At 42.4% G+C, this 20,140-nt stretch overlaps 1 protein-coding gene across 1 annotated transcript; it reads right to left on the bottom strand.

Annotated features, from left to right (window-relative positions):
- Positions 1-1,244: 1,244 nt before the first annotated feature.
- On the bottom strand, positions 1,245-18,955 carry vps11 (VPS11 core subunit of CORVET and HOPS complexes). Its single transcript, XM_015960684.3, has 16 exons — positions 18,749-18,955; positions 18,381-18,529; positions 17,968-18,103; positions 17,711-17,874; positions 17,351-17,598; positions 16,751-16,952; positions 14,710-14,861; positions 14,371-14,557; positions 14,101-14,244; positions 11,962-12,159; positions 11,727-11,888; positions 11,296-11,429; positions 5,731-5,933; positions 2,346-2,517; positions 1,968-2,190; positions 1,245-1,763 (listed from the first exon to the last, which is right to left on the bottom strand). The coding sequence occupies exons 1-16, from the start codon at positions 18,888-18,890 to the stop codon at positions 1,602-1,604; spliced, it is 2,778 nt and encodes a 925-aa protein (XP_015816170.1). The 5' UTR covers positions 18,891-18,955; the 3' UTR covers positions 1,245-1,601.
- Positions 18,956-20,140: the final 1,185 nt, after the last annotated feature.

The raw sequence follows: 20,140 nt of genomic DNA, 5'->3' as shown, positions 1-20,140 counted from the left end.
TTTAACCATTTCAAGAGGAATATCTTCATTTTTGAATTGCTGTCTGTCTCTGTCTTCATTTGAAGAAATTGTTTACTTGTGTTACAGTGTTAGTTATTGTGAAACATTTTAGTGAACTACTAAAAAACAAGAGGTGGGCGCTCTTCAAACAGCAGGCCACTGCTCCTCAGACATGAATTACATACAAAGAACTTCCTCAAAAGGATCACTTAAAGAGCAAGTCACCCCCTACAAGAAACTCACTCCACTCCCACTTCATGTTTGAAAAATGCAACAAATGCTGTTGCCTGGTAGACTGAGAGGGTGGAGCCACTAACAAATACACACAAACAGGCTCACAACAGCATTGTGACATCATAATGTACCAGCTAATGTCATAGGGTACCTCTTAGCAAACAGCTGTGACAGATTTAAATTCAAATGTAGTGCAGAGTTTTTACCTGACAATGGCAAAGCACTGACAGTTTTAGGCAGAAAATTAAAATTTTAGCAAAGATGCACTGAAGTGCCAAACTATTGACTACACATGTCTACGGCACAATTACACACTCATTTATATAGTTTATCAGCAAAAAAATAAAGTGAATTTGGGGGTGACTTGCGCTTTAAGTAGTAATTATTGTGAAACTTGAGTAAAATCTGTACAGCTAGGAGTACATGTAGGATACCTTAACAAAAATGAAGTAATCATATTACTGTATTCCAAAGAGTCACAGTCCCAGATCCTTTAAGATGCACAGAACAGAAATTTGTTGTTGCTCAGTACTGGCTTCAGTATTTGTCTTTATATTTTGTAACAACATTGAACTTTACAACAAAGATAGTAGACATTCTAATTAAGTTCAATTCAATTGTAATCCTTTTCATTTGATTATGAAAGTATATTTGTTCTACAGAATAAAAGAAATCAAGCAGTTGATGAGTCTGGAGCTTTATTTGCGTATTTGAATGTTTTAACTTTTGTTAAAGCTTTAAAAGCAGAAAAAATTATGAATAATAAAGATTTTACACAATTGAAACAAGTTTAAATCCAAATAAACCTCTCATCCAGTAATACACAAGGTCATTGGAATGTGGAGAGACTGGGATTTGAATCTATAACTTACTTTTACGGAGAAATAACCCCAGAGACCGCTCATTTAGCTCCCAAAATTAATCTTTAGAACCCTTGTAGTTGTGTGATCAGAGAATAATTGTTTGTCAAAGATCATACACATCGGTAAGGTAAAAATTTGTTCCGTAGCAGCAGATCAAGTTGGATTTATTAGCATGAATCAATTATTTAAAACATACATACATGCTTAATTCATTTCTTACATAAAACAAAATTATAACTTAAGAGAAAATTGTACATTTTAAATATTCTAATCAATAATGCTGTCAGCATCAGATCCAAATCTGACTCGTTGAGATTTATGAGTACTATGTTAGACATGAACACATGATTGGTTTCATACAGGAAAAATGGGATAAGCAAACTGTAACAAGTTTATTCAAAAAGGTCCATCCCAGATACTCAAAGCAGGATTTTAATGCATTTTTAATAAAACAACAGAATAGGACAAAGCAGACGCTAAGGCCATCATCCCAAGTGCAGACGTCTAACTGTTTCTCTTGGTGTGGATGAGGTCTCGCTGCAGGTTGACCTCTAGACCACCAAGGGTTTTGGTACCAGGGGGGTCAGTGACCAGAGTCAGTTTGTTAAACACTCCTCTACCAAAAAAGTCAGCCACGACTGAGAAACCATCATTAGAGCTGCGGAGCTAAAACACAGAAAAGACACAAAAGATTTACACATACATGAGGCGTTCAGACTGCTAACACAAACACACGATTCCTTAAAAGTCTCTAAAACTGAAAATCATCATGTAACATCAGCTCTTTGTGGGTTGGGACAGAAAGTGGGAGATGGTTGAAAGGATGCGGATGTAAAGCCCCCCTCTTTTCAGACAGACTCCTGTTCTTACCTGACGGTTGAAGTGGTCGTGCAGGTCTCGCTTCTGGTCCTGAGCACGCAGCATATCCATGACTTTACAGTTTTCTGGAGTGCAAGTTGGACATTCTGCCTCACTTTCTGCATAACTTTCAAAGCAGTGTTGGTGAAAGGAGTGGCCGCACAGGAAGTGAACGGATGGGATCTCCAAGGGGCTGTTGCACATGTTGCACTTGGTCTTCTGGAATATTTTAGCACTGTGTGGAAACAGTTTGGTTAGTTTTTGAAAGCTGTGTCATCTGAGACGATTGAGTCTCATCAGCCAGTATGAAACTGAAAAGTGAACTCTTCCCTCAAACCCATCTGATGAAACCGTTCCAACAGAAAGGTTTTCATTCTTCCGGTGACTCACCTCATTTTGAGCTCCTGAATCTCAGAGCGGAGATGAGCAGTTTCCTCACGGTATTGGCTAATTTTGCTTTCATCATCCTCTATCTGCTGGCTCTCTCTCTGCAGCTTACTGATCAGGTAGTCCTTAATAACCGAGAGGGTGGCTGTGGAGTTGTGTGCTAGTGTCTGCACAACTAGTTGGATGAAAAGTAGAAATGCAGTGGTTTTCAAAACACCTTCTTTAAAACAGTTCCATAAAACACACACTGATCCTACGTTTACAGCAAGCAAAATAAAAGAAATGAACAAAAAATATAATATTTTCAAGCAGGCTGCTGCCTGAGTTTTAAGAGACAATATACAAAATAAAAAAGGTGGGAATAATATACTCAGCACATAATTTAACTCAAAAGACATCAGCGTTTCTAGCCCAATCTGTAGCACAGCTAAATGTAATCCCAGTACCCCTAACACCTACTGCACACTGGAAGCAAAAGCAGTGCAGAACGGCGGTGGAACGGTTTACTCGCGACAATCACAGAACTCAAGTGCACACCAGGGGAGTCTCGGCAGCGAAGCGGCTTCTCTGCCCTGCTCCTCGCTCAACTCGCGAGATCACACGATCCCTTAAGACTTCAAAGGTTTTGGTTTGTTTATGCAATCCACCACTAAAGAGACAGTGTGTATTTTTCCTGGCGATAGGGGGCAGTAGATACCTAAATCAATGCAAACAAGTAGTATTTGTGTGTTGGAGTAAGATCTTACCAACGGATGCCCATTGGGGTCAAAAAACCTAGGGTAGTGCAAACTTCAGCCACATGACAAGTACATCAGACTTCCTTTCATTACTGGCAACGAGTGAAGAGGTAAATGTTGTAACGTCACGAAATGGCCTGATTTTGAGATCCCACAGGTCAAATGCACAGCCAGGTCAACTTACCCTGGCTATGACACATCTTACAGTATTTTCCCCTGACAGGAGTTGGAGAGTCTGCACGTAGCCCGTTTAATCAGAACCTACTTCCTCACACCAGCTGGACTGCAGAGATAATAAAACATAAACAATAACATCTTTCCTCCAAGGTCCATCACAGAGGAACTCTTTTAAAATAAACTCCTTTATTCCCAGAAGAAAAGAAGATTTTATAATTAAAAATAATCATTGAATGAACTTTTGTTATTGCTAATTACAAATAATGAAATGTTTCATTAATCTGTGCTCAATGATTGTTTAGTATGTTTACTTGACGAGGTCATAACATTTGCACTCACAAGTAAGGTTAAGTTAAGGCATGACACATAAGTTAACCTTTTGCCCACATTCAGAGTCTCCATCACAGAGGGTGGGTCTCTGTGATGCTTGGTAATGTCTTCAAACTTGTCAACCTGTGGTTGGTTAGTCAATCATAACATCAGTCCATTAAAACTAGCCAGTTCTGGTTTTCCCCTCAGTTCAACTTCAGACAAAACAGTTCGAACAGCGCAACAGTTCGAGGGTTCTAGAGAAAAGCTCCAGACCGGCCATCTGAGCGAAGGCCTCTTTAACCAGAAGGATTTTGACACGTTGTCAGAACCTTAAACCTTTTTCGCACCTGCGAAGCTGAAACAACAAGACAGTATCCTGCAGAACAAAGCTGACTCAAATCTCCTTCAGAGTTATTTTAAAGACGCTTGGTTTCATCTATCGTTGTGACCCGGGAGACATCCCAGGACTGATTTGGGTGCATCGAGGTTTTTCTACGAGCCAGGTGCAGTGGGGTCGTCGGCCCCGGGACATCTCGGATCCAATGGGGGTCTTCCAGAACGGGTGATGTAGACACAGCGAGATAGCGTCTGAATGTGGTTCTGATAACATCTTACAGCTTCTATGCAAACCAAATTCTTTCCATCCAATTTGTCAAGTATTAATGGTTTGTAAAATAAATTCTTATTTTGCTTATAAACCTGACCATTTCTTGAATAAAAGCGAAGTGTGTACAATCCCTGAATAAACAAAGAGTCCTAGAATCTTCTGCCTAATCATCTTAAGACCAAGCAGGGGATAATCTATATTTATATAGATTATCACAGCTATTGGTCCCAAATAGTGGTAATAATAATAAATAGCTTAAAGCTATTTATTTAATCCAATTTACCCTCTATTATCATTACAATGTGTAAAACAACAACATTTTTGAATGGTGAAAATTTTGTAACCGTTTCAATGCATTTTGTCCTCACAGGCTCCCATAGAAGGAAACATGGCATTTAATATGGCGTCGCCCAGAGACTTAGACCCGCTCCCATGTATTTTAGACCTGATTTTTTTTTGGGTTATATGGTACAAAGCCACCAATATTTTTCAACAACTGGGCATCATTTAATTCATTTTCAGCAATTTTTCGATTGATATTTCCAGAGATTAACGATAAAAACTACACATCGTCTCTTTAACCCGAAAAGAAGGACACATTTTTGATAATGGCCATTTGATGTCATATATGCTGTTGTTCCTCTCCACTGCCAGGATGAATGCCATGAAAACACACCGCTGTACTTCTGGAACGATGCTGTGAGTAAATAAGCCATTAGGTCCCACGTAAGCTTCATATATATATGAACTTACATCACTGCAATACTTATATTTTGAAAATTACCGGGGATTTTACACTGAAACCGCGTGTGATTTCCTGTCTAGCCCTACATCAATTGCGGCTATTGACGCATTCCAGAAGCAGCTCGCAGAAAAAAATAGAACCCGATCCTATCTGTAGCAGCGCGGTTTGCCGTGCAGCTTCAGAAAATTGCTGCGCTGAGGCTGGTTTATTACACTCCATAGACTATAATGGATTCTACTTGAAGCGGTGCCGTTTCGCTGCAGTTCCACACCACTTTTACTTCCAGTGTGCAGTAGGGGTCAAAGCGATCGGAGATACGCACACACACAAACACACACCCTACCCCTCGCTAATACAGCAATCAGAGATGTTTGCTCTTAAGTTAAGCCATTAGCTACAGGTGAAACTGGAAAAATTATAATATGGAGCAAAAGTTCATTTATGTCACTAATTCGACCTAAAAGATTAAACTAATCTTTGCGACAGACTCATCCCATCCAAATGGAATATTCTCGATTCTAAGTGTCACAGTCTGCTCAGCTAATGAATCCAGAACACCTGCAAAGGGATCCTGAGCCTTTAGATGGTCTCGTAAGAAATGGGCTTTTGCACAGTATTCTCATTTTTCCTGTTTCATCTGTATTGGTGTGAGAAATTTTCCAATAAGCTACTGAATGTATTATGTTTATACCTTGTGTTAGAACTCATTAAAAATATTCTTGTCCAACAAAAAAAAATTAAACACACAAAAGCTGGACAGTAAAGCTGCTACTTTGTTCCTTTATAGGCTGAAAGTGTCTCCCAGCTCACCGAGTAATGGAGGCATCAGGTTTTTCTGATCGATGTGCTGTAGGACCTCACTGATGTAGGCCTTACAGTCCTCTTCCTTTCTGGCAAAATATCCCAGGGCCTGCTCCCAAAGGCAGCCTTCCTGGTCGCCATAATGTTTGCAAGCCTGGACCACTTTTCCATACTCCTCATTCTGCATATGGTGGTGCATAATTTGCTGGTACCTGCACATGAACGGAAATCGTGAAATTGTCTGAATTTTGTGACATTTGGGGGAGCTAGATGTTTTTAACAATATGTTTAAATATGTTGTGTTAGACAAATACTAAAGGTTTTCTACAAAAAGTAACTGGCATCTTCAAAAGTAAGACAGGTCTGGTGGGCTTTCGTGATCTGAATCCTGAACAATACATACTGAATGGTGAAAGTTAAGCAAAATCCTGAAGTGGCCATATCATACAATCGTACACCTTCCAGCGCAATGGTATGCACAATATATGATACAGTTATTACAGTTGGAACTACAGCAGCTATCGAATACTTTAGTATTCGAGTATTCTATCGAATCCTCCATCGATTAATCGAGTATCCTATTTGACGACATTTCACGTGAAACAAGACTGTAGTCTGCTGCTAAAAATATGAAAATCAAACCGCTAAATTATAAAAGGCTCAGTAATATGTATTAAATTGAAGTCTAGTTCCTTCTTTTTCAGCTGATATTTATTTTTAATAAATATTTTATGGTACAACATTTAACCTACATTTCTTTCACATTTTATGTTTGTATTCATATCACCCATCCTAGTCAAAATTACATATCTAAATATAGTCACATACAACCAGTAGAATTTAATTGTTTCATTAATACAGGTGCTGGCCAGTAAATTAGAATATCATCAAAAGGTTGAAAATATTTCAGTAATTCCATTCAAAACGTGAAACTTGTACATTATATTCATGCAATGCACACAGACCAATGTATTTCCGATGTTTATTACGTTTAATTTTGATATTTATAGGTGACAACCAATGAAAACATCAAATCTGGTATCTCAGAAAATTAGAATATTCTAAAGGCCAATGAAAAAATGTTTGTTTCTCTAATGTTGGCCAACTGAAAAGAATGAACATGAAAAGAATGTGCATGTATAGCACTCAATACTTAGTCGGGGCTCCTTTTGCCTCAATAACTGCAGTAATGCGGCGTGGCATGGACTCGATCAGTCTGTGGCACTGCTCAGGTGTTATGAGAGCCCAGGTTGCTCTGATAGTCGTCTTCAGCTCCTCTGCATTGTTGGGTCTAGCGTATTGCATCCTCCGCTTCACAATACCCCATAGATTTTCTATGGGGTTAAGGTCAGGCGAGTTTGCTGGCCAATCAAGGACAGGGATACCATGGTCCTTGAACCAGGTGCTGGTGGTTTTGGCACTGTGTGCAGGTGCCAAGTCCTGTTGAAAGGTGAAGTCTGCATCCCCATAAAGTTGGTCAGCAGCAGGAAGCATGAAGTGCTCTAAAACTTCCTGGTAGACGGCTGCATTGACCCTGGACCTCAGGAAACAGAGTGGGCCAACACCGGCAGATGACATGGCACCCCACACCATCACTGACGGTGGAAACTTTACACTGGACCTCATGCAACGTGGATTCTGTGCTTCTCCGCTCTTCCTCCAGACTCTGGGTCCTTGATTTCCAAAGGAAATGCAGAACTTGCTTTCATCAGAAAACATAACTTTGGACCACTCAGCATCAGTCCAGTCCTTTTTGTCCTTGGCCCAGGCGAGACGCTTCTTGCGCTGTTTCATGTTCAAGAGTGGCTTGACACACGGAATGCGACACCTGAATCCCATGTCTTTCATGAGTCTCCTCGTGGTGGTTCTTGAAGCGCTGACTCCAGCTGCAGTCCACTCTTTGTGGATCTCCCCCACATTTTTGAATGGGTTTGTCGTCACAATTCTCTGCAGGGTGCGGTTATCCCTAGAGCTTGTACACTTTTTTCTACCACATTTTTTCCGTCCCTTCGCCTGTCTGTTAATGTGCTTGGACACAGAGCTCTGCGAACAGCCAGCTTCTTTAGCAATCACCTTTTGTGTCTTGCCCTCCTTGTGCAAGGTGTCAATGATTGTCTTTTGGACAGCTGTTAAGTCAGAAGTCTTCCCCATGATTGTGGTGCCTTCAAAACAAGACTGAGGGACCTTTTAAAGGCCTTTGCAGGTGTTTTGAGTAAATCAGCTGATTAGAGTGGCAGCAGGTGTCTTCTATATTCAGCCTTTTCAGAATATTCTAATTTTTTGAGATACCAAATTTGGAGTTTTCATTAGTTGTCACTTATGAATATCAAATTTAAATGTAATGAACATTGGAAATACATTGGTCTGTGTGCATTGCATGAATATAATGTACAAGTTTCACGTTTTGAATGGAATTACTGAAATATTTTCAACCCTTTGATGATATTCTAATTTACTGGCCAGCACCTGTATGTTCAGTAGTAAGCTGCTGGAAATGCTAATAACATTTAATTTCTACTGGTAACAATGTACCTGTGGTATATATACGGGTTGGCAACATAATGTATTCTAAATTGTATTCAAATTTAAAACCGTTTGTCAATTACATGCTACAACTGCTTGCCAAAGACTTCAGCAGCAGATGGAGCAGACTAGTAACATCAACCAGCCTTCAGGTAGCTGCAGCGGCTCTGCCCCACCCCGCTGCAGACATCCAAATATAAAAGGGATGATGACAACTTTTCTTCTGCTTGTAGTTTAGTCGTTCACAACAATCACATTTTTTTTCTGAACCACACTTGCTTGTGATAATGCTACCCGCAAGCCTAGCATTAGCAATTCTGCACGTAGTTTAACTCTTCATCCCAAACTTAGGCCCATTTCTGCCTATTACAATGGATTGTGTCTTTGCTGGTTTCTCTATTTTCCTTCACAGCACCTAAATCAATTCACTTCAATTCAAGTTTATTTATATAGCACCAAATCACGACAAGAGTCGTCTCAAGGCACTTCACATAATAATCACCACTTAGTGCGCCAGTAAAATGTGTTCAGACTGTGGAGCACCACGGAAAACCTTACCAGAGACGCATCCAGGAGGTATCCTAACCAGATGCCCAAGCCACCTCAACTGGCGACTCTCAATGCGGAGGAGCAGCGGGTCTATTCTGAGTTCCTCCCGGATCACCAAGCTTTTCACCTTATCTCTAAGAGAGCCCAGACACCCTGCGGTGAAAACTCATGTCGGCCGCTTGTATCCGCAATCTCGTTCTTACCCTCACTACCCAAAGCTCATGACCATAGGTAAGGGTTGGAACGTAGATCGACCAGTAAATTGAGAGCTTTGCCTTTCGGCTCAGCTCTCTCAATAGATCCGTACAACACCTGCTTCAATGCAGACACAGCACTAATTTACCTGTCGATCTTGTGTTTTATCTTTCCCTCACTTGTGAACATGACCCTGAAATGCCTCCACTGGGGCAGGACCTCATCCCTGACCCAAAGAGAGAATTCTACCATTTTCCAACTCAAGACCATGATCTCAGATTTAGAAGAGCTGGTTCTTATCTCAGCTGCTTCACACTTGGCTGCGAACTGCTCCAGTGAGAGCCAGAGATCAAATTCTGTTGAAGGCAACAGGACCACATCGTCTGCAAAAAGCAGAGACTCAACCCTTAAGCCACCAAAACGAATCCCCTGTACACATTGGCTGACCCTAGAAATCCTGTCCATAAAATTTATGAACAGAATCTGTGACAAAGGGCAGCCTTGGCGAAGTCCAACTCTCACTGGAAACAAGCCTGACTTACTGCCGTCAAGCTCTGACACCGGTCATACAGAGACCTAACGGCCCGTATCAGAGAGCTTGGTACCCTATATTCCCGGAGTACCATCCAAAGGACCTCCCGCAGAATGTGAACTAACGCCTTCTCCATTTCCACAAAATACATGTAGAATGGTTTTGCAAACTCCCACGCACCCTCCAGAACCCCCCTAACGGCATAGAACTGGTCCAGTGTTCCACAGCCAGGACAAAAACCTCATTGCTCTTCCTGAATCCGAAGTTCGACAATCTGTCAGACCCTCCTCTCCAGAACCCCAGAATAGACTTCATCAGGGAGGCTCGGGAGTGTGATCCCCCTGTAGTCGGAACACATGCCGCAGACCCCCTTTTTAAATAGGGGGACCCCACCATCAAAGCCAACTCGGCACCAGTTGATAGTTTTTCCCCTCTCTTCACCTGAGTGTCCAAGACATGTGGCCGCAGATCAGATGAAATGACAACAAAGTCGATCATCGAGTTGAAACCCAAGGTATCCAGGTGCCAAGAGCACATATGAACACCTTTATGTCTGAACATGTTGTTCATTATGGACAATCCATGACTAGCACAAAAGTCCAATAACAAAACACTGCTCAAATTCAGATCAGGGGGGCCATTCCTCCCCACCACAACTCTCCAGGTCTCACTGTCATTGCCCACGTGAGCATTTAAGTCCCCCAGCAGAACAAGGGAGTCACCAGAAAGAGCGCTGTTAAGCACCTCCTCCAAAGACTCCAAAAAGGGTGGGTAGTCCGAACTGTAGTCCGGTGCATAAGCACAGACAACAGTCAGGACCCGGCCCCCTCACACATAGGTAGAGGGTGGCTACTCTCTTACTGGTGTATACCCCACCGTACAGGCACCAAGAAAGGGGGCAACACGTATGCCCAGTGCCCACCCCTGCTCAGTGCCTCAGTAGGGGCAACTCCAGAGTGTCCAGCTCCTCTCAAGGAAATTGGTTCCAGAGCCAGAGCCATGTGTCAAGGTGAGTCCGACAATATCTAGTCGGAACCTCTCAACCTCGTACACCAACTTAGGCTCCTTCCCTACCAGAGAGATGACATTCCACATACCGAGAGCCAGCTTCTTTAGCCAAGGATCTAACTGCCAATGTCCCCTTCTTCGGCTACCACCCATCACACATTGCACCCGACCCCTTTGGCCCCTCCCACAAGTGGTGAGCCCTTGGGAAGGAGGACCCAGGTTTCTTCTTCTGGCTGTGTCCAGCCAGGCTCAATGAGTGATAGCCTGACCACCCGGCGCTTGCTGATGTGCCTCTTCTCCAGGCCTGGCTCTAGATGGAGGTTGGTGACGTGAGTCCAGGCAAGGAAACACTGTTTCCATTGATATTTGTCGTCATAAGGGGTCTGCGGGCTATGCTTTGTCTGATCCCTCACATAATTTACTTTTGCAGATTTAAATTGCTCATACAAGCTATATGTTGCTTCCTTAAAAACCAGGATTTCACAACAAAAGCTTCCTACCTGCATGCAAACAACAACATACTTATCACAAGAAGGGTCTCTGAGTGTGAGGGCACTGATGAGCATAATGTCTTTCTTGAGTTGTCTCTTTGCAAATGTAGGCAATTTATTACATAATAAATAAATTAGTATTCATCCTTAAAAGTTAAGATCCGATCAATCTGAACAGTCTTGTTTATGTTGAATCTTCGGGGCAACACTGAAGCTGTAGATGTTACATCATAACATTAACTTAGTTACATGCAAAGTCTCTGAGGTTTTACTTACAGTTTGCCTTTTTCGTAAAGGTAAAGGATGCCTTCTTTAAAGTTGTGCATCTGGCAAAGAACCAGGGCCTTATCAAACACGGTGTTGTCACTTCTCAGAAGTGACAAAGCCTCCCCCTGGAGGATGTTTTTCCTCTGCAAAACAAATGGATGAAAAACAATCCAAATTTTCTGTCACTCATCAGGTTGAAGAGGTATAACAGGAGAACAACGGGGAAATCCAGACATCCCTCTCCAACTCTTCCTGGGGGACCCCAAGATGTTCTTAGGACAGATGGCTTACAGAAGCTTGATTTTCATATGGCAAATATATGGAAATCAATTTTTAAGACTTTGATTTTTTACAAGGTTTCTGTTTTTTGAAAATCCATAAAATGCCATTTAACAAACCAAAAATGATAGCACTGTAAACCCTTTGTGTTTTATACTGACCTCGGGGTCTTGCTCGTGTGCCCAGTCCTGCAGTCGGAGCTCCAACAGTGTGTCATATACACCCTGTGAAGAGTGGGGGTCAACCTTGATCATGTGCTCCAGAAAGGCTTTCAGCTCTCGTGGGTTATTGGCGAAAATTGGGATAAATTCTTCTGAATTTGCCTGAAATCCAAGTTAATTCAATCAGTCATTTGTGAGAATATTCAGACAGATAATAACAGTATCACTAATTGACCTTGTTAGCCTTGATCCTGTCCAAACCAACTTTCTCAGAGCCGTCTCCGCTGGACTGGTAGTTGGTGCACAAACCCTTAAGGAGCAGTGTTGTACCTTCAGGAACGTGGTGCATAAGCGTCTTGCCATAATGCTTCATGTTGATTTCAGCTTGTTCGAAAGGCAGACGACCAATGTAACGCAACCCTTCCTGATAATTCTGGGTTTCAGAGGGAAAGAGGACATGAAAGAAACACTTAATCACTCACATCTGCCTAATGTTGGTCAGTGTCCCGCAGGGGTTCAAACACCAGCAGTCAGCTGGTGAGGGGAGGCAGGAAACAGCAGGGCCACCGCAAAAATACACATGGAGGACAAACAGTCACGCACACACCAAGTCTAAGGGGCAATTTAACATTTCATTTAGTCTAACACACATGATATTCTTCCTGTTTGTTAAAGTCTTGAAATTATAAAGATTTCAGACAAGCTAAGACCTCTGCGCTGGAAGCACCATTTAACCTCTGAATTCAGAGTCACTGGTTCACAAATCACCTATATGGTGTTTTAACTGTATGTTGAATTTAAATAATAGTTTTTAAGCAAATAACAAAAGTCTGAACATGTTCCGCCATGTTATAGAGGTGCTAATAGGCAGCTTCAACTAGCTGAGAGGCGCTCTCCTATCTCCTTCCTGTCGGCGGTCACGACCGAGGTGGGTGGGGCCATGATTGCTAATGTTAGCTGTGATGTTTTCCCTTCTGCATCTGATGCAGGCAAGGGGGAGTTGAAGAAATGTTTACACATTCATCCTGCATGTGCCACTCAGAGTGACCAATCATATTTCAGAAAGAAAGAAAACAATCTTTTCTATAGCGCCTTTCAAGATAAAAATCACGTCTTTGGCGATCGCAGGACATCGAAGCACAAAAGAGTCTGGCAATCATAGGAGATGGTAGTCGGGACACTTCCAAGGAGGATCGCAGACAAAAGCGAGTCAGAGAGGAGGAGGTTGGTAGAAGGAAAATTTGAAAGAAAGAACTGTCTTTTATTTAGCGCCTCTCAAGATAAAAATCACGAGGCACTTCACAAAAATAACAAAAAAAATTACAAAAAAAAATAAAGTATAAAATGATTTTTTAAAATTATTAAGAATATGTTTAAAATGAAATAATAAATAAATAAAAATTGTGATTAGGAAAAATGTAAGGAAAGGGAAAGAAAATGAATAGCAAAGACGGAAATCAGTGGATCCTGGGAAAGGCGGAATAAGAGCAGAATAAGGAGAGGGAGCCAGCTTGCACAGGCGAGTTTTCTGCTGCTTTTTGAAAAAGTGGCTGGTGACCGCAGCTAATCCAAGCACAGGCGCCATCTTGTTACCAACCGGAAGAACAAGTATGACCCCGGCTTTCCACTGGCCGTGAAAGCGATCGTGTAATAGCGGCGTTCTACCCACGAGCTCGTTCCCAACCGGGAGCAATTCTGACGCGAAACTGAAGCAAAAACGTTCCACACAGCTGATCCCGTGATGCCACGTAATCACAGGAGAATTGCAACACCATAGGGAGCCTAAGTCACTTCCTGACCACGGGTTCCCGGAAGAACGAAAAAATTAATGCAAGTCAACGGGGCTAAAAACGCTATTTTCTTATTCCGCGTGTTTTGTGCCATGGATTTCACATATAATGTCTGTGAATTTTAAAGGTGCATTTTGATACCAAAAGCATGCTTATTTTCAAACGGGGGAACGATATTTTAGGTTTTGTGTGAAAATAAGTCCAGGACTACAAATGCGCTTCACGAAAGTGACGTCATCGAACCAGACACGGAGAAAACTGAGGGGAAAAGGGCTGTAAGTTCAGCAAACTTCCCACAGGAAGAAAGAACCACCATAAATCTGGTCATGTGGCAAGTAGCAGCTACCTTAGGGAGAGGAGATAATGTGGTGATGTCACAACGTCCCGATTTCTAGTTTGTAGTCATGCTAATTACGAACTTTTACAAGCTGATAAATCTCAAAGTACATGACTGACGTGGTCGAAACACCCATCATTGCTTTTCATTTAAATTGAATCACAACATATGTGTTCCCTCAGCAGCCCAGCATGACCATGTCAACAAACCTCACAAAGGTTTCCACATCTAGAACCCATGAGTTTACCTTGAGGTCCTCCAGCTGGATTTTCAGGTACCACTCATGGTGCTGGTGCCTTTCAGCCAAGAACACGGCGTGGCTGTGGTAACCAGCCTGACGAAGAACCTTGATGGCAATTTCAACATCAAAGTGGACCTCACTTTCACTGCTCTGTTGTAAGAAAGACACAGACATAATGAGGTCAACAACGGCAAACAGGTAGCCCTGAAGGAGCGGTCAGATTCACTCCTCTGTGGTAATCAAAGCCAGGTGTCCTTCATGCTTCTCAGAGCTCGCCTTAATGAACTCTTCCAGCTTGGAGCTGTCCTTCAGCTTGGTGTAACAGTTGAGCAGCAGCGTGGTGTGGTCTGCATTGGCCAGGGACTGCCTGTGAAGGGCCTGCAGATAAGCAGTCAGGTTGTGGATCCTCTGTGCGTCCAAGAACTTTCTGATGACATATGAAGGCTCCAACTTCCCAATGGTGCTGGAGGGAAAAGTGGAATCACTGATCTGAGACCACAAAGCCATTGATACCCAACACCATGACAGGGTGGAAACGCACACATGAAAAATGACTGTTAGGTAATTTAACATCAGGGTCCAATCGGCAGCTATGGGAGCTCATGATGGATTTACCGAATGTACTGCTGGATGGCTCCGTCATGATCTCCTTTTAGGTACAGATGATCACCATACTGTCGAAAGATCTCTGAGAGTCCATCGCTGTCCAGGTGCTGGCTCTTGGCCAGGTTTATGGCCATCACAAACAGGTTCTTCCTAAACAACATCTTCAAAGACAAAAAAGAAATAACGTATCTGTAACTGTGGTCTGGGGGTTTAAAAGGGACCTGTAATACTCTATAAGCGTGATTGTTTCCTCACAAAAAGTTTAACTTGCATAGAACCCTCTTCACCTGTTGAGTCCCCACCCAACAAAATTGTTAGGATGCAACATTTTTACTAAGTCACAGACAAGACATGCTGGAGGGACCGTTTCTCTCTGCTGGCCTGGGAATACCCGAGGATTTCCCCAGAGGGGTTGGCGTTTGCTTCTCTCTCCTAAACTGCTACCCCTACAACCCGACTCCACTCACTAGCACACGAACCGTATGGGACTCGGATTGGGACAATATTACATGTAACTTGTACCAAGCTTTGTAACCTTTAACATGTTTTTTAACTGTAACTTTCATTTTGTAACTTGTAATTCACATTTTGCAACAGGTAACTTCAGTACATAACATGAAACTTTTATTTAGTAACTTGCAGAAAACAATCAATGTAAAAGTTTCTAATCACAACTCTCAAAACACACATCTCAGTCTACAGTTACAAAACTCAAGTCTACAAGTAAAAAAGCATTTAGTCCCAATTCTAGCTTCCTTCCCAAAGAACCAATGACAGGCCTTGTCTGAGCAGCCAATCGTGAGTCTTAGATTCCTGTCCAAGACATTTCCTGTTGGAAGCAAGCTAGAATTGGGACAAAGTGTTTTGTACTTGTAGACTTGAGACTTGTAACTGTAGACTGAGATTTGTGTTTTGAAAGTTGTGATTTAAAACTTGTACAATGATTGTTTTCTGCAAGTTACTAAATAAAAGTTTCATGTTATGTACTGAAGTTACGTGTTACAAAATGTGAATTAAATAGTAAATGGCCTGTATTTGATATAGCGCCTTCTAGAGTCCTGAAACCCCCCAAGGCGCTTTACAACACAACCAGTCATTCACCCATTCACACACACATTCACACGCTGGTGGGGATGAGCTACAATGTAGCCACAGCTGCCCTGGGGCGCACTGACAGAGGCGAGGCTGCCGAGCACTGGCGCCACCGATCCCTCCGACCACCACCAGCAGGCAACGTGGGTTAAGTGTCTTGCCCAAGGACACAACGACAGCGACAGACTGAGCGGGGCTCGAACCTGCAACCTTCCGATTATGGGGCGAGCACTTAACTCCTGTGCCACCGTCACCCCACGTCGAATTGCATGCTACAAAACAAAAGTCACAATTACAAAACATGTTAAAAGTCACAAAACTTGGTACAAGTTAAATGTAATAGTGTCCCAATCCTAGTTCCATAGAACCGGAGCTCCCAGCAACACTCGGCAAAAATCTTTTGCGTGTGAAAACCACCTTGAGGTTCTTCGTTTCCGCTGAGTGGTTCGGATTGTGTCAGGATGCCATTTTCAACCTCGGACATCGCGGAGCAGGACTAGCCAGCAAACGTCTGCTGACGGAGGGTGCTGTACCTACTCTGTGTGTCACGTTGGTCGATGATTTCCCATTTTCACATGTGATAAACACCCAAAACAGCCTAATGAAGATATTAAAAAAAAAAGGCCAGCTCATCAGGGGGTGGGTGGGTGTGGCCAGCAACAGCTTGACTCCCTTAAAGTGACAGAGCCCTAAAATGGCTCATTCTGGAAGGCCCTGAAAATGTCAAGGACAGAGTTGGTGAGATTGTTGTGTGAGAGGGATTTTATGCAAAAAGCCTTCATGAGTTGTTATAATTTGTAAAAAAGTTTTAAAAGGTCCGTTTTAGTCTCAACTGCAGTTTTCTAACGACTCAGTGACTACAGATTGCTCTTCCTGGAGTAACATTTGCTGGTGAGTGTTCAACTTTCATCGATGGGGATCTAGGCAACGCAGAAGAGACTCATCCTCGGGAACTAACCTCCAGTTTGGTCTGAGTGTCTTTCTCTTGGAGAACAAACATTTTTCCATCTCTGGTCAGAATGTAGAACGAGCCCCACTCAGCCACCACGTCGATGACGTCATCAAAAGAAGCACTGTAGGCGATGAACTTGTTGTCCAAGTCGTAGATGGTTAACAGCTGTTTCTCTGACTGGGAGCTCCCCCCGCTGCCAAACCCTGTTCTGGGTTAACAACAAACATGTCAGTGGTGTCACCTGGAGGACCGAGAGAGCGCCATTATGGTTTTGGGCTAAAATATTATATTTTAAGTAAGCTGAGTTATACATGCAGGTTATCAGCACAAAAAGTTGTTTTCGGTTTTACTCGCACTTTAAGAAATACCTTAGATAAAATGTGTGTGTGTGTGTGTGTGTGTGTGTGTGTGTGTGTGTGTGTGTGTGTGTGTGTGTGTGTGTGTGTGTGTGTGTGTGTGCGTGCGTGCGTGCGTGCGTGCGTGCGTGTGTGTGAAAGACTGACTTCAGAGTCAGAAAGGGGCTATACGGGTGCAGGTCATTTATCATATTAATTCATCATGGAAACATCTACAGGATCAGTTGTGCTTACTAACACCTGCTCTTACTTGTTGGGTGACTTCACATGTTTGATGAGTAAGAACAAATATCCACGGTGCCAGTGGGCCAACAGCTTATGACCATCAAAAGCAAAGCAGGGCCCTCGTTCATCAGGTTGGTACAGGTACACACACTCATCGCCGGCTACAATGAACTGGGAATCCTGGGAAGGATCTGCCAGGGACGAGCAGCATAAAGCACAGCCATGTGTATCCAGCTCTACTTTAGGATACTCCTTCATGGACAAAGTGTAGCACTAAAAGAAGAAGACACAAAGAGAGCAGATTACTCTTAAAAACTTGCTATTTGACTTCACAAATGCCTAATGTCTGAAAACACTCCAGTGCTTAAGCAGAGAGCAGACTTACAAAGACTTTCTCCAGAGTGGCGACAAACAAATGTGTAAGTTTTGCTATTTGCCGGAAGGCAAGCCCAGTGACTGGGCTGCTGCCCTCGTGCAGATTCAGAGTTTTACTGTGACGATCTCTGGTGATGTCACCTTTGGTCAGAACCACACTGCCATCTGTGAAGCCTGTCAAGAAACCAACAAACAGCTCATGAACTGGGAGGGAAAACCTTTCTGTGGAAGTGGTTACTGGTTTGTGGACAGGCAGACCTGTCTTACCAATGGCCATGAAGTTAAGGTTCTCATTTACACTGAGACAAGACACTTCAGTAGGTCTGTTGCCAGGAATTGCAGGAAAAATCCTGGTGCACAGCGGATTTCCACCGTCTCTCTTTTCCAAGTTCCAGACTTTCACCTAGAAAGTAGAACGCACACTCGGTTTGGTCAGGGTTTCATACTTACATGTTAGAGATCAACCCTGAATCACTTCTGTTGAATCACTTTCAACACAAAATTTTTCTCTACTGAGAAATTAGTTACGTTTAAAATAAAGTACAGAGTTCCACATTTAACATATTAGTTTTAGTCCGTTTGACAGTTTCATCAAGAGCTCTACATATTATAAAATGAATATGTTCATGTTCAGCATGGCCAGTGGTCAGAAGCAGTGCTTTGTTTAGGAGAGGACTTACTAGAGGGTTTATTCCATGCTCATCCTGGCCCACTGACACCAGAATACTGTGCTGTTTAAGCTGGAACAGGTGGGTCACCCGAAGTTTGTAGGCCTGAAAGGACACCAGCTGCAGGGATCGAGTCAACAGCCAGATCCTCCCTTCCATATGTAGCTCTGTTAAGGCTAAGAACTGTTCCAACATCTCAAGCAGGGATGAGTTAGCAAGGCCATCTTAACACAGTGAAAAATTCCACTTATATACCTTTAAATTAAATAAATACTTTCTAACACGTTCTGAATTACCTATGGCGTTTGTTTTTATTGGCCGAGTTTAGATTAGCGTCAGCTGCTAGCAATCTTAACTCAGACGCCGCACTTAAAGGATATCTCCGAGAACAACATGACCCCGGCCGGAGTCAGTCGCCAGTATTCCTTTAGGAAGAGTAAAGTTTTTCCCACTGTCGGTGGGATCTTTCACAATATCTTTATCAAAGAAAACAAATTTTCTCCACTGCAGAAACGCAGCCATTTTGCTAGCATAACAAGGAGCTGTCAGGTGACAGTTCTTCTTTTTTGGGGTAAATGCAGCGACAGGGAACTGCTGCCCCTTCTGTTCAAAGCTGGTATTACTTCACAGTTTTAGTCCTCACGGCCACTCGCGCATGTGCACAAAGATGAAAGAAGATGTCAACATAACTCTCCTTTTTTATGTTTTTTTTTTCTCCGTCAGTTTCATAAGGGGAAATCTATGTACAAAATATCCCACCATCAGCATACAAAATCATGTAATTTTCATAAATAAAAAGTGAAAATTTTCTTCCAAATTTTTCGAACTCACCTGTAAATACTTATAATTTAGAGATGGTTAAAACTGGAGCACAGTTGGGTTTGTCTGTCATGAAATGTGATCTAATGTTAAGCTAGAAAGATGGCAAATGCTTGTTTGTGTCCATAAACGTGCTAGGTAGATGTGCAACATGCTAAGGGCCTTTAACCCAGATTGTAGGATGTATGTTTATTTTTGAACCTGCAGTAAGAGACACAATATCTACCATGTACTCAAAAGTAATTGAAGCTGCACAGTGATGTATAACCTTCCACCTGGAAATGAGCAGTTTAGAAATCAAACCTAATAATTGTACAGTCGTGCATGCCCATGATTATAGATACACACAGACATGGTCATGATTTAGTTCTGCTCCTTTTATTATCTCATTGGTTTTCAGCAATGTTATTTTTCTGACGGTGAAGTTTTCAGCAACAAACATTGTAATCTTAAAAAGCCAGATCAGAGAAACACCTGTTGTGTCCGTCTGTGGTCCGCTATAAAGAGAACCTTCACTGTAACAATTAATATTTGTCAGCATGCTATATATTAAATATTAATAGCTGGATCCCTGTAATGGTTTTTGGACAGATTGGGCTTCACCTGGAAATGACGTAACGTGTTTCATGCCCAGTATTTGGACGTGGACCAATTGGATTCAACCAAGAGTAAATGCGAGTGCTCAACTCACGTGGACCAATTATGCGGCAGTGCGTGGATAAAGTAGGTGGATCCTGAAGGCGGACTAGCCGCTAAACGGAAGCCACATTGTGGTTCTTTCACAACAAGGGCAGGTAAGAAATCTACTTTCCGAATAAACCAATTAATTTAAAGTCAAGTTGTATGTTTTGTCATTATGAAATATTTCGAAGAGGTTCTCTCTTTCCTGTGATGCTCTGTTAAAAACATCTGCTTTCTAATATTTTTGGATGCTATAGAATGCTCTTATTTTG

This window comes from Nothobranchius furzeri, chromosome 10 (genome assembly GCF_043380555.1).
Source record: "Nothobranchius furzeri strain GRZ-AD chromosome 10, NfurGRZ-RIMD1, whole genome shotgun sequence".
Taxonomy (NCBI): Eukaryota; Metazoa; Chordata; class Actinopteri; order Cyprinodontiformes; family Nothobranchiidae; genus Nothobranchius; species Nothobranchius furzeri.
Note: the sequence above shows the minus strand (reverse complement) of the source record. Positions and strands in the feature narration are given on the sequence as shown.

Excerpts from the sequence above, each read along its gene's own strand:
- vps11 (XM_015960684.3), bottom strand. The coding sequence starts at position 18,890 with ATGGCTGCGTTTCTGCAGTGGAGAAAATTTGTTTTCTTTGATAAAGAT. Across the intron at positions 18,104-18,380 it reads AGCATGGAATAAACCCTCTA|GTGAAAGTCTGGAACTTGGA; the intron begins GTAAGTCCTCTC and ends TCTACTTTCTAG. Across the intron at positions 14,558-14,709 it reads GCCATCCAGCAGTACATTCG|CACCATTGGGAAGTTGGAGC; the intron begins GTAAATCCATCA and ends TTTTCCCTCCAG.